The 15,590-nt window shown below is 42.6% G+C and overlaps 2 protein-coding genes and 1 non-coding gene across 9 annotated transcripts in view; 1 reads left to right on the top strand and 2 right to left on the bottom strand.

Moving 5' to 3' along the window:
• The window catches only part of FKBP9 (FKBP prolyl isomerase 9), a 34,165-nt gene extending 27,142 nt beyond the window's left edge, over positions 1-7,023 (top strand). For 2 of the 3 annotated variants that reach the window (XM_073238623.1, XM_017672648.3), the window contains 3 exons: positions 1,578-1,723; positions 3,085-3,248; positions 5,656-7,023. In XM_073238623.1, coding sequence (XP_073094724.1) covers positions 1,578-1,723; positions 3,085-3,248; positions 5,656-5,832 — 487 coding nt within the window. In that variant the 3' untranslated portion in view covers positions 5,833-7,023. The remainder of the gene's footprint in view (positions 1-1,577; positions 1,724-3,084; positions 3,249-5,655) is intronic. The other variant, XR_012132207.1, reaches the window with a different exon arrangement.
• A 5,137-nt stretch (positions 7,024-12,160) lies between these two features.
• LOC118966964 (small nucleolar RNA U3) lies at positions 12,161-12,366 on the bottom strand. The gene has a single exon (XR_005053718.1). It is a non-coding gene; the product is annotated as a small nucleolar RNA U3 (small nucleolar RNA).
• Positions 12,367-13,842: 1,476 nt separating this feature from the next.
• Positions 13,843-15,590, bottom strand: part of NT5C3A (5'-nucleotidase, cytosolic IIIA) — a 75,263-nt gene continuing 73,515 nt past the window's right edge. For all 5 annotated transcript variants that reach the window (XM_037027503.2, XM_073238625.1, XM_037027504.2 and 2 more), the window contains 2 exons: positions 15,088-15,288; positions 13,843-14,549 (listed from right to left, as the gene is read on the bottom strand). In XM_037027503.2, coding sequence (XP_036883398.1) covers positions 14,448-14,549; positions 15,088-15,288 — 303 coding nt within the window. In that variant the 3' untranslated portion in view covers positions 13,843-14,447. The remainder of the gene's footprint in view (positions 14,550-15,087; positions 15,289-15,590) is intronic.

The following is a 15,590-nucleotide window of genomic DNA, read 5'->3' as shown; positions in this document are numbered from 1 at the left end:
CTGGTCTCTTCTGGGTCTAAGCTTCAGGGTAATGGGAAAATGGGAAGGGCGGTAGGTGTTTGCCTGCCTGTGTATGCGAGAGGAGCCCCTTCTGGAAGTGGAACCTGGTCCCGCCCTGAGCCCCACGTAGCCCCATAAACATCGAGGCAGGTGCCACTGTGGACACTTGTTCATCAGCTCTGGGAGAGGCTGGCTGCTGAGAGGACAGGGAATGTGGGGGGAGAGCCAGAGAAGGCCGCCTGCCAGCAGGAAGCAGGAAGCAGGAAGCTTGCGATGGGTGGGAAGCTGGGAACTCACAGAAGGAATGAGGAGAATGTCTGAGAGACAAACTGGCCAAAAACTAAAAATACAAATGAAAGGATGACCTGAGGGAAGGAATCAGTGGCTTTTGTAGATGACACATGGAAACAAATTGTTTGCTGGAGGATTTTCTTAACATGTGTCTAAACTGGCCTCAGATGGGAAGACTCATTATTTGATAACTAAATGGGTTCTTAAATATTCTGTAAGAATCTGAAATCAAGTAGTCCCATGGGAAGGCTCCAGTGGTCCCTCGAGAAAGGTAGTGTGAGGCTTCTCTGTGCTGCTGACAAGGAGGCATTTTGCGGTGGGGGTGGGACAGAGGCCCCCTGCTCCCTTCTCCCCCTCCCGCAGGCCTTGGGCCAAGGCACCCTCTGCCAGAGTTGGCTTTGTGTTGGTTTCGTCCTGGGTAGGACAGATACAAACCCTGTTTTGGTTTGCTGGCCCCAGAGAACCAGCCAGGCCCTGGGAGCCAGTTTGAGGGGCGAGAGGCAGCAGGTGAGGCTGGGAACCTGGAAGGGATGCGACCCAAGGGGGTGTCCATCCCTCCCATGTTGGGCCTGTCAGCAAGGGGCCCCAAGATAAACGGAGGCTTCTTCCACATTGAGGAACATTCCCACTGTTTGTCTTTAGAAAGTGGTAGGAATGTTGTAGGTTTGGAAGTAGATTTATTTTCAGTAGAGAATCGAAAATCCAGGGTCTTAACTATATTATATATATTTTTAGTTTTTATGAAAATTCCTGACTAGGACATTAGCTAAAACTTAGAGATGAATTGCAGGAGCAGCACAAAGAACTTCTTTTCCCCTGAACCACTGGGGAGTAGGTTGCCACCATGATCCCCTCACCCTGAGTACTTTAGTTTGCATTTCCTACAAATGTGGACATCCTCCTACATAATCAATGCAGACATCAAAATCAGTAAGTTAACTTTGATACATCACTACCTTTTAATCCTCAAACCCCACTGAAGTTTTGCCAAATGTTCCTTTTAAGTTCTTTTGTAACAAAAGGATCTCCTTCCAATAGGCTCCAGCAGTCTGGCGCAGTCCTCAGTCTTCCCTTGACTGTCACCTTGAGACTTTTGAAGATTACAGGCTGGTTATTTTGCAGAAGAGGCCTTCAATTTGGGCATGTCTGTTTCCTCGTGATGAGATAGGTGTTCTGGATCTTGGGCAGAAAGATTACAGAAGTGATGTCCTCTTCTCATGAAAATATTCTCAAGTACCAATGGGTTGATGATCTAACCCAGAACTCTTTTGTTTGTTTGTTTTCAGGTGGAATTTAGGCAAAACGTATAATATTGTTTTGGGGTCAGGCCAAGTTGTACTGGGAATGGATATGGGTCTCCGAGAGATGTGTGTTGGAGAGAAACGGACAGTGATCATCCCGCCCCACCTGGGCTACGGGGAGGCTGGCGTGGGTGAGTGAGCAACATTTTTAAAGGGTGTTTGGGGAATATTCACCATCTGAATTTTGTGTTTTTTGGGGTGCCATGTTTGGAGATGAAATGCTCTAATTTAAGACCTAAAGAATCTGTGGTTTAAGTATTTCACACTTTTGTTTAAAGACCCCTGTGAATTCAGTGTTAGTGCCATTTTAATACCCCATGTCCTCCTGAGAAAGCAGGGGTTTCTGTGAAATAAGTCATTTTCCAACCCTGTGTGGGAAACATCCCTGAAGGGGTGTCCCAGGCCATCTGCTGTAGGCAAGGATAAGTGCTTCCTTCTGGAACGGTGTCCTTTCCTGCAGCAGTGGGGTGTTGCAGGCCTTTGCTTTGTGCTTCTCAACCTATAAACTCTCCAAGTAGTTTTCTTTTAGAAGAGATTAGTTTCCAGTTCTGGAAATTCCAGCTTTACCTCGCCCTCAAAGCTATTATGGCTCACTTCATGATTTCGGCCAGAATGAGTTGCACACATGCGGGACTGGGAGCCCTTTCCTTCCCAGCGTTTGTATGCGCCTACTATCTGGAGGAGATAGAAGTGCTAACTTGTAAAAGGCATAGGCAGATTGGACAGGTTTTCTTTTTTTTTTTTTTCACAATTTTTCAAATAATTTAAAAAATACGCTCTGCTACTTCCCCCCACCCCAATCTGAGAAGAAACACTTTAAAAAAGATGTAGAAATCCTATAAGACCATGCTCCTGTGACATATATTCTAAATTATTATAACATATCATAATAACTTTAAATAATACATATTACAGATTTTTTTCATAGACTTATAAAACTTATTTTGGGCCCATACTATATATACTGTTCTCAAATTTATATATATAGTCCTATCTTGGATCATGATTTTAAGGCATACTGTTATTATTCTTAAGTTATGCTGTTAGATTTATTCAAAAGTTCTACCATTATATCCTCTACTAGTGGCTTTCAAATGTTGTTCACAAAGACACACCATAAGAGACATTTTATTACCCAACCTGTTTTTTTACACATACACATACAATTTATATGTACATGGTTTTATATGTAAATTGATACTCAAGTTTCATAGAATAACACCTATTCTTTCTATGTGCAATGTACCCTTAGATATTTTATTCTATTAATTTTTTTTAAAATGCTAGACACCATCCTCTAAACTAATTTCATGACCCACTAGTGGTTACAGCCTGCAGTTTGGAAAAACCACTTGCTGATGCTGAGTTTTCTAGCCTTCACAAGAAACGCCCACCGTCCTACGGCAGCTAGACCCCCGGGTGGGGGAGGGCGGAGGGGACACGCACATCTGCTGCCCTGTGGCTTAATTCTGCCTCCCCGCCTGTGAGGTAGATGGAGAAGTGCCCGGCAGTGCCGTGCTGGTGTTTGACATCGAGCTGCTGGAGCTTGTGGCTGGCCTGCCCGAGGGATACATGTTTGTATGGAATGACGAGGTGTCACCCAACCTCTATGAAGAAATTGACAAGGATGGCAATGGAGAAGTCCTTCTCGTAGAGGTAACTGACCTTAAAGGGAAGTGGGACCAGAGCGGCTGGGGAACCTTCGTGGGCCGGGGACCTGCTCTGAATGTGAAGCCTTCTCAGAGGGAAGGCTCACCTGTGCTTCTCGTGGTAGCTGATACCCTCATGTACCAAGCCCTTCTACACACAGTCTAAAGCTCACAATTCCTCCTTGAAGAAACTGAGGCCCTGAGAGGTACCGGGCCCCCACATCTGGATTCAGTTCTTATTCCTGGGGGCTCACCCTGGGCCTGCATTGTGCTAAGTTTTTTTACATATATGATCTTGGTTGGCTCTCAACACAACCATGTAATCATCACTGGTTTTCAGAACAGCAGCAGCACACAGAGAATGTAAATGCCTTGTCTGAAGGACACACAGCTACCCAGTGGTTCAAACCAGGATACACACCCCCAACTTTATCCTGTGCTATTTCTCCGGTACCAGATACCCCTTCCTGGAGCTCCTGGCAAGAGTCCTCTGTCCTGTTACAGCCTGGGTGAATCCCAGCTTGCTTCCTCCTCCACATTTGCTTGTTCAAGGACAGTCTCCAGGCTTCTCTCTCTCTTCTATCCCCATTTTCTCTTAATATCAACAGTTCCTTGGTTACTGGATTGTTCACATTCACATAAAAACATGCTATTATTTTCCCTTCTCTTGATGTGTCTCTGTATGTCTTTTATTTATTTGCTCCCTTTATCATAAAATCCTCAAAAGAGTTGTCTGGCCTCCCTGCCTCCCATCAGTTCCTCTCCTCATCTCTTAAACTGACTCCTGTCGGGCATTTGTCCCTGCATGCCACCGAATCTGGTCTTGCTAAGGGGGCCAGTGCCTTTCACATTGCTGAATCCAGTGGATACTTCTCACCTTCCTTACTGGATGAAACACAGCTCGCTCCTTTGCAGGATGCCTGCCTTCCTCAGCTGCGATCGTCACCCTTGCTTGGCGCCCCTTCTACCTCACCAGTAGCTCCTTCTCAGGAGTCTCCCGTATCTCCTTATGTCGGAGTGTCCCAGGCGAAGTACTCTCGTCTCCACCTTCACATCACTCCCTTGGAGGCCTCATCCAGTCCCCTGGCTTACCATCCATATCCTGATGACTTCCAAGTTTGTAGCTCTAGTCTGCTCTTCCGTCTTCACTACACACTCATATGTCCAATTTCATTGGATTGACAGTTCATCGAGTGAACCCTGATGTCCATTCTCTACTCCCAACTTGCTTCACCAAAGCCTTCCCCATCTCTTCCATTGGCAATTCTATCCTTCCAGTTGCTCAGGAGAGAGTACCCAGTCATCTTGGACTCGTCTTGTTCTCTTACAGGTATAATAATCCTTGAGGAAATTATTCTAGCTCTATCTTGAAAATACATCCAGAGCCTGATGTCTCTCCACCCCTAGTCCATTGCATCTTAGCCCAGTGCACACATCTCTCTGACAGTCTTCATGCTTCACCCGTACCCCTCACGCCAGCCAGTGATCCTTCTAAAACACAGGTTGCATCATGGCCCGCTTTATCACAGAACTCTGCGGAAGCCCCCTCCCCATTTCCAGAGTCCCTGTATGGGCCTGCAAAGGCCCTATCTGACCTGTTCATGGCAACCTCTTGCCCAGCTGCTATCCTCCTGCTGTCCTGTGAACACACCAGGCATGCATCCATTCGGCCTTTGTGTCAGCTGCTCCCTCTGCTCAGAGTATGCTCCCCTAGGTAACTGTTTGGCTCATTCCCTCATTTCCTTCAAGCCTTTGCACAGTCTCCCTTTTCCACTGGGCTTTTACCCTGACTGCCAAATTGATGTTCCCCCTTGCTGTCCCAGTTTTATTCTTCACCTTCCCTCTTTGGCCCTACATTTTCATTTTTGAGGAACATTCCACAAATTCTAACTTAATGTGTAATTTAATTTCTAACTAAATATGTAATTTACTTATTTTAATGTTCATTTTTAATTGTATCCTTTCCACTAGAATATGCTAGAATTAAAGGCAGGATGTTCTGTTTATGGATGTACCTTTAGGGTCTAAGATGATGTTCAGCATACAGTAGACAATAAGTTTTCAATATACGTATGAATGAATGAATGCAGGTAGCCATGTTCTCAGAGGCTGGGTCTGGGTGGTTAGGGGATCAGCCTTTGGTGCAGAACGAAGGATTAATTTGGGAAGGGACAGCACCAGTGGCTGCTGTGTTAAACGCTGCCTGGAACCTGTGGGCTCCTGAGTCCTTTAGTGAGGGGTTTTTAACCTGCATCTGGGGAAGGAAACTTAAGTTGTGCAGCTCTCAAGATTTCCTGTCTGTTTGGCTAGCTCACTCACATTCCAGCCACATTGCCCTTCGGCTGCTCTGTTCAGCCCTGGCTCAGTGCTTGGCTACTGCACCTCACGGTCTGTCTCACTCCCTTTCTCTCCAGTTCTCAGAGTATATTCATGCCCAGGTGGCATCTGGCAAAGGGAAACTCGCTCCTGGGTTTGATGCGGAGATGATTGTGAAGAATATGTTCACCAACCAGGACCGGAATGGAGATGGGAAGGTCACGGCTGAGGAATTCAAACTCAAAGACCAGGAGGTCAAACACGATGAACTCTAAAGCTGACTGGAGCGGCTTGTGTGGCACCAAGCCCACTGTCATGGAAGCATGTGCAGTGAGGGCACAAGGGTCTCTCAGAAGGTGAATCGGTCAGCAGGGAGCAGATGGGTCATGTCGTACCTGGGGCATGCGTCAGGGGTGGGTTGATACACTAGGTGAGGATTTTTAAGCCTGATGCCAGCAATACTAAACAAATCGGTGTGACGTCCCTTAGCACAGACTGTGTAGAATACCAAAAAGGTATTTCGTAGTATGCGATGCATAGAGTATCAACAAGGCACTGCCAACCAGTGTTTTATGAACCTTCTGGGTAGTTTTATTATTAAAGAAAAAGTGTCATACAGAAGTTATAACCATCTTGGAGGGAACAGAAGAAAAAGTGTCCAGGATAGCTACATAAAGATTAAAAAAATTTTTTTAACTTGGTATTTTAAAAGTGTTCTCCAGATGGGCAGAAAAGACAAAGGGAACGCCCGGCAGGATTCCCAGAGCACCGCAGGAAACTTTTCTCAGCAGCCTGCATAGGCAGCAGTACCGCCCAGCCTCCCCCTTCCTCCTACAGGCACTCAGACCCGTGCTTTCTGTCGGTCACACCCGCCACAGTGGGCTTTCAATAGGCTGGGGAGCTTCGAGGTTGAATCAGTGGGCCAAACACAGGGCATCTTGGCCCATGAGGAAGGAATTTGATTCTGGGTCTGTTGCATAAGGTTATCTGCTCCCCTTTCTTACCCCCATCACTCCTCGCGCAGCGCATGCCCCTCCCTGAAGCCTCTGATCAGATCGTACACATGGGATCCGTGGCTGAGCTGAACTCCCGAGTATCTCACTGTGGCCAAGAAGGAAATGTCATCCAGATGTGAACATAAACAAGGCGATGTATTTCTGCCCTTCAGTCGTCTCCTGAAGAGGGGGTGCCCTAAAGCTGGGGAGCCTCTCTCTGTGCAGGAACACAAGGACACTGTACCTGCGGCCTGTCCCCGTGTGACACAGAAACCACCTTGCTGCCTTGTCTTTTGCTCCCAGGTAGTGGTGTCACTCACCCTGAAGTGATTTTGAAATTGCTTTGTTTTACTAATTTAAATTGTTTTGTACTGATGTAGCCCTGAGATAGTTCATGAAAATGCCATGCTCTCATTCAATGGAATAAATGTTGGAAAACTGATCTTTTTGCATATAAAATATTGAATGATACCATCAGGTTTTATGGTGTTTTATTGGAAGGCTGAGAGGATCCCCAGAGTATATGCCACGCAGACAGAATGCCTGATAAAAACCTTCGGGACTGCATTGCACTGAATTGGAAGGGGAGCACTGTGCGGATGTGCAGGTCCCAGTAGGAAGCACACCCTCATGTGGGACTTCGGAGAGAAGCTAATGAAAGGACTGTTTACAGTGTGGGCCAGGCTTGCAGACCCAGTAAAGATGTTGAGGTGCCCCTTACAGCTGCTGGCAACAGGAGGCCATTCTGCCCCCTGGGCCTGAAGGATCACGGGGAACCCAGGCAGCAGATGGAGCAGAGAAGTCAGGGAAGAAACATGCCATTCTCTCCGCCCCATCACTGGCTCCCATTTGCTGAATGCAATCTGAAGGCAGAGGGAAAATTGTTCGGGGCCTGGTGTTCTCAGAGGTCAGCCTTTTGAAGTGTAGAAAAAGGTGAAGAATGACTGTAGGGGTTGCAGTGGGAGCAAATAGAGAGTAACTGGCACATGTATAGGGAAAAAAATTATATATATAGTTGTTTTTGGAAAGCAAATATTGCCTAACCTTTTGCAGAAGCATCTTCAGGGACTTGTATTTTGGGAGGCAAAGGAGATGCCCGTGGCCTTCCTGGCTGCTGCTGGCCACGGTCACTGATGTCCCCTAACCCTCTTCTACCTAGGACTCAGTCACTCAGATTTTTCACTTAACAGAATACCTTAAGTGCACTGATAGGTATAATCTTGGTAAACTGACTTGCCCTTTGGAATGCATCTGACCTATAAATCTTCATTATTATTTTCATGAAGATATCTTCATGAAAATCTACCCGATTTTTAGTTGACCCTCTGAATTTCTTCAGTGGTGGTTTTATTTTTATTAAGTATTGCTTTCAACTGTGCATCACAGTGGTTCTATAGTCCCCCTGATCAACTTATACTGTGATTGCGATTGTTGGCCCTTTTATCCTCTTCCCCTCCCCCTCTCCCTGCACCTGCCCCAGCCCTCCATCCTCGGTAACCACCAGTCTGTGATTCTACTGCTGTTTTGTTCCTTCTGTTTTGCTTTGTTTTTATATTCCACAAATAAGCGAAATCATATGGTATTTGTCTTTCTCCTCCTGAGTGGTGGTTTTCTACAGGGTGGAGGGAGGTTGGCTAATGAAAAATAAGTTTCTCTGGGGGAAATTAAGGACTATGGGCTTTAGAGCTTCAAAAAGAGAGAGACCCATAGCTTGTTTTGTTTTTTTACTACTCTTGCCAGTCTGATGGCTGAGCTGGAAGATTCGTCTTTTCCCACCTTCAGATGCAGGCTGAAATACTGGCTCTTCTTTGGTCTCCAGCCTGCAGGATATTTTTTTCAGCTTTATTGAGGTATAATTAACAAATAAAATTCTAAGATCAAAATGTACATTGTGATTTGATATAAAATACATTGTGAAAGGATTCCTCCCAACTAGTTAACACATCCATTAACCTCACCTTTTTTTTTTGAGAACATTAAAGTTCTACTTTCTTAGCAAATTTTAACTCCACAATGTTACCAACTATAATCACCATATTATATATTACATCCTTGGACCTTATTCATCTTATAGCTGACCGTTGTACCCTTTTACCAACCTCTTTCCCCCATCCCCTAACCCCTAGTAACCACTTTTTCACTCTTCAGTTTCTATGATTTCAACTTCTTTATTTTTGATCCCTCATGTAAGAGATACCACACAATATTTATTTTTCTAAACCTTTGGCTTGCTAAGTGTTACCTGGGCACTTCCATTCTTCCTGGGGATAAAGAGGGCATTAAGTCATCTGTGGCTATGTCAGCGGCTTTAACCTCTCTGGAAGGGCAAGCCGCTTAGCTGGCCTCACTTCATGAAGCTACTGCAACACTTGCTTATATCTGTGTTATGATTATGGCTTGTACTCTGCCAGCAAGGCTGTGAGTACTAATTAACGATCCAAATGTAGGGTGGAGATGCCACACAGCATTTTTTCTTAATCATAGTTTATACTCAATTTCTGTGTTGCCACTTGAGGCAGCTTGAGTTCTATGCTTGAGTTCTCCTGATAGAACAGCTGTTCACAGGCTCCAGGGGCAGAGACTGACTTCTACCTAGTGTAGAACTAAGAGTATCTTAGAGAACAAGACATCTAAGTGGTGATGCATGTGACCAATGTGCTTGAAACACCACTAGACTACCTTGCAGGCATAAACAGTTTGCAATATTAGGTTAAAAACCCAGTGAGTTTTGATCTCTGATTACCTAATCTCTAATGTCTTTCAAAAGTTACTTAAGACAGAAAAAGGCTGTGCAACACAGTGAAGACAAGTAGTGATTCTACAGCATCTTACTACGTTGATGGACAGTGACTGTAATGGGGTATGTGGGGGGGACTTGGTGAAGGGGGGAGCCTAGTAAACAATGTTCTTCAAAAAAAAAAAATTTAATTTTGGCAGGGAAGTTGGCCTGACTACAAGATTATAATAAGCATCTTAAGAGCTTAGGTTTCTAGGAACAAAGTTGCTTTCTTTGAAGCCTGTTTGCCTTGGCTGTCTTGGGGACCTGGGGGTCTTTTTATAGGATAAGAATACTGCTCCCAATTATCTATTGCTACTTGCAGACATAAAACACCTTCAGCACTTTTGTCTATTAAAGTTGTACTGAAATATCAGACTAAGTACAAAAGACAGCCTGATGACTGAATCCTGGGGTAACATTGGAAGTTTCAGGACTAGTCATTCAAGATCACGTGCACCTTTTCCTTCCTGATTCTCCATAGGGTGTACCAAGAAGAAAACCCTGAACCTGAAGTGTGGTTAAAAATACCTTCAGTAAATACCTCATCAACTTCATGAAATCTACCATGGAATGTAGATTTCTTGTGAAATCACTCTGGAACAAGCTGGTATCTCTGAGGGTTTTTCTTTCTTTCTTAGTTTCATCAACATTGTCTTAGCATGCAGAACTATATCTTGTAAGTAATACATGAAATTGAAAAAACCTACAGTTTATGCCAGACCCTTTAGAGAATGTGGTAGTTACTATACACTACAAATGTTCCCTAGGACTACAAAAGATCTTGCCATTTCATCAAGATCTTGAAATGGAAATAAGTGTTCTGGGGGATATAATAATTTATACTTCTGTGGCTAGATAACAGCTAACAATACTTGAATACCTGTACTGAGCTATTTTAAATGCATACAGAGATGTAGATGAATATATCACATCCTCAACAATTGTAGAGGATATATTGTTACTTGTACTTTACAGGTGAGCAAATAGATATGGGTTAAATAACTTGTTCTGGTCACATACCTACTAAGTGGTAGAAAGAGGATTCAAATCCAGGTAGTCTTATAGCACGTCACCTAATACCTATATTAAATTGCTCTGAAAACTGAACTTGGAAACTAATTTTTAAATATCAGTAGCATTAGGTAGTGAGATGTGGTGGTGTCACAGGCATACAGTGGAGGAGGCCTGGCCTCACGATCAAGTTCCAGTTCCCGTGGCAGCTGGAGGGGCTGTAGACCTCAAGCTCCCAAGACCTTCATTTGATGGGCACGGGGGTGGGGGGTGATTGACTGTAGCCTTGGTAAAGGGCTGAACCATGATGAGAATGCAGGTCAGAACTTACATATTCTTTACATTTACATCATGCAGTATTTGTGGAAGCATGTTATTAATTCCTTTGGAAAGATAATATGGCAAGCTCTAATTGTAATATAAGGGGGAAGAGCTATCATTGCATCAGAGAGTCCCAACTTCTATGAAAAAGTCCCCTGGGTAATTCTGATATACCTATGTCATGCTGCCTGCTTTGAAGCAGGAAGTTTAGAGTTTGGTTTTGGAAAAAAACCGAAGGAGGGAACCATCTACCTGCCGCCTGTGGATCAAGTGAAGATTCCTGTGGCTGGGATTCTCACCTGGCTGACTTGTTCACTACACACATGTGGGTAATATATTGTTACTGACTCTAAAGAGTGCCCAGTGCTCTAGGCGACATGGTGGCAGGGCCACACGGCTGCAGGAGCACAGAGACCAGAGTGGTGGCAGCATTGAGGACAGAGACTCAGACGGCTGCAGGGGCAGAGAGGCCCAGAGGCAGAGACTGACTTGCTGCATGCAGACTCGCTCTGAGGTGGACGGGATTCTAGTGACTGACCTGCCACCATGGGAATAAAGCTGGGTATAAATGCTTTCACCCCAAGAATGTCCCATTGTCATTCCTTGGTCTCAATGAATCCACAGTGAACTTGCCCGGGGCGGAAACCCATTGGCAAGACACCACCACCTCATACTCTTGGTCGTTCACGATAAAAAGGAACAGTGGTGGAGGATAGGGATGGGCTGCTCTGTCAGAAAAGCCTGCCCTCTGCCACATCTGATTGGACTCGAGATTGCTGGCCACACTGGACACCCAGAACCAGCAGGTCATGCTTTGTGTGTATCACAGGTCAGATACTTTAAGAAAATCGATTAGTTGCTCGCAGAGTCTGGAGCTCAAGGGTTACAGTCAGGGTCAAATTTATCACAAGGGCACGTGTAAGCCTTGGGTAACCAGTTAAGGGCAGCAGAAATTTGGAATGGGAAGTCACACTGCAGAGAGGAATGTTGGCTTAGCTTTAGGCACCATGGGACCCAGCTACAGTTTTTTCGTGCTTATGGCTGTTTTGGCAATTCTTAGGCTTACAATTAAGTACATTCGGACTGAAATTTTGTGGGGGAAATAATTTCCCCAGGCCCCAGTATTTACTGGGGGGCAAATTAAATTTCTCTGCAAATATCTTAATTTTTTAAAGAAAGCTTTGCTTTTAAAAATTTCTCAAAAAACCCCCTTCAACAAAACTTCTTAAGAGAACTGAGCCAAAAGCATTGTCTACCAAAGGCAAACTTTGAAAACACTACAAAGAAAAGTTGACAGAAGAAAGGAAAACTGCTTAAAAGCAGCAAACAAGCCAGTGTCGGAGAGAAGAGACCTTCTGTAATACTCCACAGTAGTGACAGGTGAGAAATAACAGTACTGCCAGAGCCATAAAAGCCAAACAGTAGCTATCAGAAATATAATTCCAACAGTCTTATAAGCCATATAAGATACAGAAAATAAAAATTTTTTTTTAAAGAACCACTTGGACTGTGTTCTCTCCCCCTCCCCCTCCAAGGGAGAGAAGGCTCATAAATGGCAGGTCACAGTTGGAGAAGCAACACCAAGAGCCAGCTTCGTGCTCAGGAGAGAACAGAGCCTCCTTTCCCATGGTTTTGGATGCTGTACATTCAGAGAAACTTCTCTAGTAATGAACTAGAAAAATGATCCCAGAAAGTACAGTCTTGTCTGCAAATACCTTTTTTTTTATATCATTAGTGTATAATTACTTGAACATTATGGTTACTAGACTCCCCCCATTATCAAGTCCCCACCACATACCCCATTACAGTCACTGTCCATCAGCATAGTAAGATGCTATAGAATCACTACTTGTCTTCTCTGTATATACTGCCTTTCCCGTGTCCCCCTCCTACATTATGTTCTAATCGTAATGCCCCATTTTCCCCCCTTATCCCTCCATTCCCACCCACCCTTCCCAGTCCCTTTCACTTTGGTAACTGTTAGTCCATTTACAGGTTCTGTGAGTCTGCTGCTGTTTTGTTCCTGCAGTTTTGCTTTGTTGTTATACTCCACAAATGATGGAAATCATTTGGTACTTGTCTTTCTCTGCCTGACTTATTTCACTTAACATAATACCCTCATCCATGTTGTTGCAAATGGTCGGATTTGTTTCTTTCTTATGGCTGAATAGTATTCCGTTGTATATATGTATCACTTCTACTTTATCCATTCATCTACTAATGGACATTTAGGTTGCTTCCATTTCTCAGCTATTGTAAATAGTGCTGTGATAAACATAGGGGTGCATATGTCTTTTTCAAACGGGGCTCCTGCATTCTTAGGGTAAATTCCTAGGAGTGGAATTCCAGGGTCAAATGGTATTTCTATTTTTAGTTTTTTGAGGAACCTCCATACTGCTTTCCACAATGGTTGAACTAGTTTACATTCCCACCAGCAGTGTAGGAGGGTTCCCCTTTCTCCACATTCTCGCCGTCATTTGTTGTTGTTTGTCTTTTGGATGGTGACCATCCTAACTGGTGTGAGGTGATATCTCATTGTGGTTTTAATTTGCATTTCTCTGATGATTAGTGATGTGGAGCATCTTTTCATGTGCCTGTTGGTCATCTGAATTTCTTCTTTGGAGAAGTGTCTGTTCAGCTCCTCTGCCCATTTTTTAATTGGCTTATTTGCTGTTTGTTGAGGTGCGTTAGCTCTTTATATAATTTGGATGTCAACCCCTTATCAGATGTCATTTATGAATATATTCTCCCATACTGTATGTCTTTTTGTTCTGTTGATGGTATCCTTTGCTGTACAGAAGCTTTTTAGTTTGATATAGTCCCACTTGTTCATTTTTGCTTTTGTTTTCCTTGCCCGGGGAGATATGTTCATAAAGAAGTTGCTCATATTTATGTCCAAGAGATTTTTGCGTATATTTTTTTCTAAGAGTTTTATGGTTTTATGACTTACATTCAGGTCTTTAATCCATTTTGAGCTTACTTTTGTGTACGGGGTTAGACAATAATACAGTTTCATGCAAATATCTTTTTGCCCTTAAATTTATAATATGTAAATTTGTAAATATTCAATTTAGTCACTATGACAAGCACATTAGTATTCATATACCACAGACACGCAAGAAAAACAGGTGCTTAATAAATATTTGTTGAATGAGTCAATAATAGTCTCAACATTAGAATTAAAGTTTTCATTTCCTGTTTATTTTCAGTGCTGCACTAGAGAACATTTTATAATGATTAGTGATGTGGATAATACCAATAGTTGTTTCAAATACTAAGTGCTAGTATTTTCTGGTAAATATTGATACTCACCAAACAAAATAACCAAACATAACATAATTTCAGGAAATGGTGACACCACCTGTGTAATTCACCCAAATTACAAAATGGCTACATTTAAAATCATGCATATTTTACCATTTCATTAAATTTCTTTTAAAACTTCTACAAACTTTCCCAGTGTACAAAGATTCCTCCAAAACTTCATAACATTAAATTACAAAAGTCTTTCTAGAAAAGTAGAAAGTTATTTTTCAAATTTTGGCTTTATGAGTTTTTTTTTAATCTGTTAAAAAATATAGTGAGGAGTGTGTTGAGAGAGGCTGACTAAATGGAGCTTCCAGTTGATGGATACAACGTGTCTGAAAATACTTCAGTCATGTGGAGGAGAAACTTCAAGAGCAAGAATATATTATAAATAAAAGGCTTTCAGCAAGATGAAAAAATGAGCAGTTCTTGCATCAGTTGCACCCATCGGACAGAAGACTTCTTAAAGAATGCTTGTTTATAGAATCTTCTGTAAGATAGAGTTGGCTACATCCAGTGATTCATCTTTTACTAGAACAATATCATAAGAGTCCATGTACTTTGCTAAAAGCTCATCCACCTAATCAACAACAAGAATTAAATTAATATGCAAGGAAGAAAAGCAAATAATTTCAAGATAAATCTCTTTGTTAAGTCTTTTGGGCAAAATACAGCAAATTAAATTCACTTTCACAAAACCTTTGAAATGAAGAAATACTTTCAAATATATAACACTTGCTGACAGACATTTTCCCACATGGCACTCTTCCGAAATGATTTCTCTCTAGCCCAGTGGTTCTCCACTGGAGAGACTGTGCACAGAACACTTGGCAATGTCTGGAGACATTTTTGCTTCTCATGACTGAGGAGTACTACTGGCTTTTAGCAGAGAGAGGCCAGAGAGGCCTCATTTAGTATGTATACCCTCCTCACCCCCAATACCTGTGATGTGCACATATATGCACACCAACTCCTTTCACCATCACCAAAGTAATGAGGTAAAGAGCAATTAAAATGTCTCTCAGCTACTTTCTCAGCTATCTTTGGTACAACTACCTATCAAGTTTCATCCTAATTTTTTCTTAAAAAAAAATTAAACAACAGATCTGTATACTTACTCTGTCATTTAGATATCCAATTTTCAGAATATATTCAACATTAGCTACTCCATCTGCCATTCTTATGTCTCCTTGAGAGTCTCCCAGCAGAATTATATTGCTATTGTCTTTTAGTTGACTGAAATAGTCTGTATTCTTCAAGGCACCATCATGTTTGTTATATACATGAATTAGTTCTCCTTTAAATCCTTTGAGTATACCCTATTAAAAACATAAATCCTTTGAACAGTAGGTTTTGCAAATTCTATTTATTGTATTTTCACATTTGTGATAGGAAAGAAGGGTTCTGAGAAGTTAAGGATGCTCCAGAAACTACTTTAAATTTTAAACACAATGAGTTGAAAACCCCATTTTATTTTTCATTTGTTTCCCAACCAAAAGGTCCCATTTCATGTATATCATAATTTATTGTCTTGATTAGAAGAACTTGTTCAAATACTGTCAGTTATAATTAATTTCTATTTTTTTACTTATAGATGTCAAGTCTTCAGAGTTGCTACACT

The sequence above is a fragment of the Manis javanica genome, chromosome 6 (genome assembly GCF_040802235.1).
Source record: "Manis javanica isolate MJ-LG chromosome 6, MJ_LKY, whole genome shotgun sequence".
In the NCBI taxonomy this organism is placed as follows: Eukaryota; Metazoa; Chordata; class Mammalia; order Pholidota; family Manidae; genus Manis; species Manis javanica.
The sequence above is the reverse complement of the archived record's forward strand: the minus strand, read 5'-3'. Positions and strand labels throughout refer to the sequence as shown.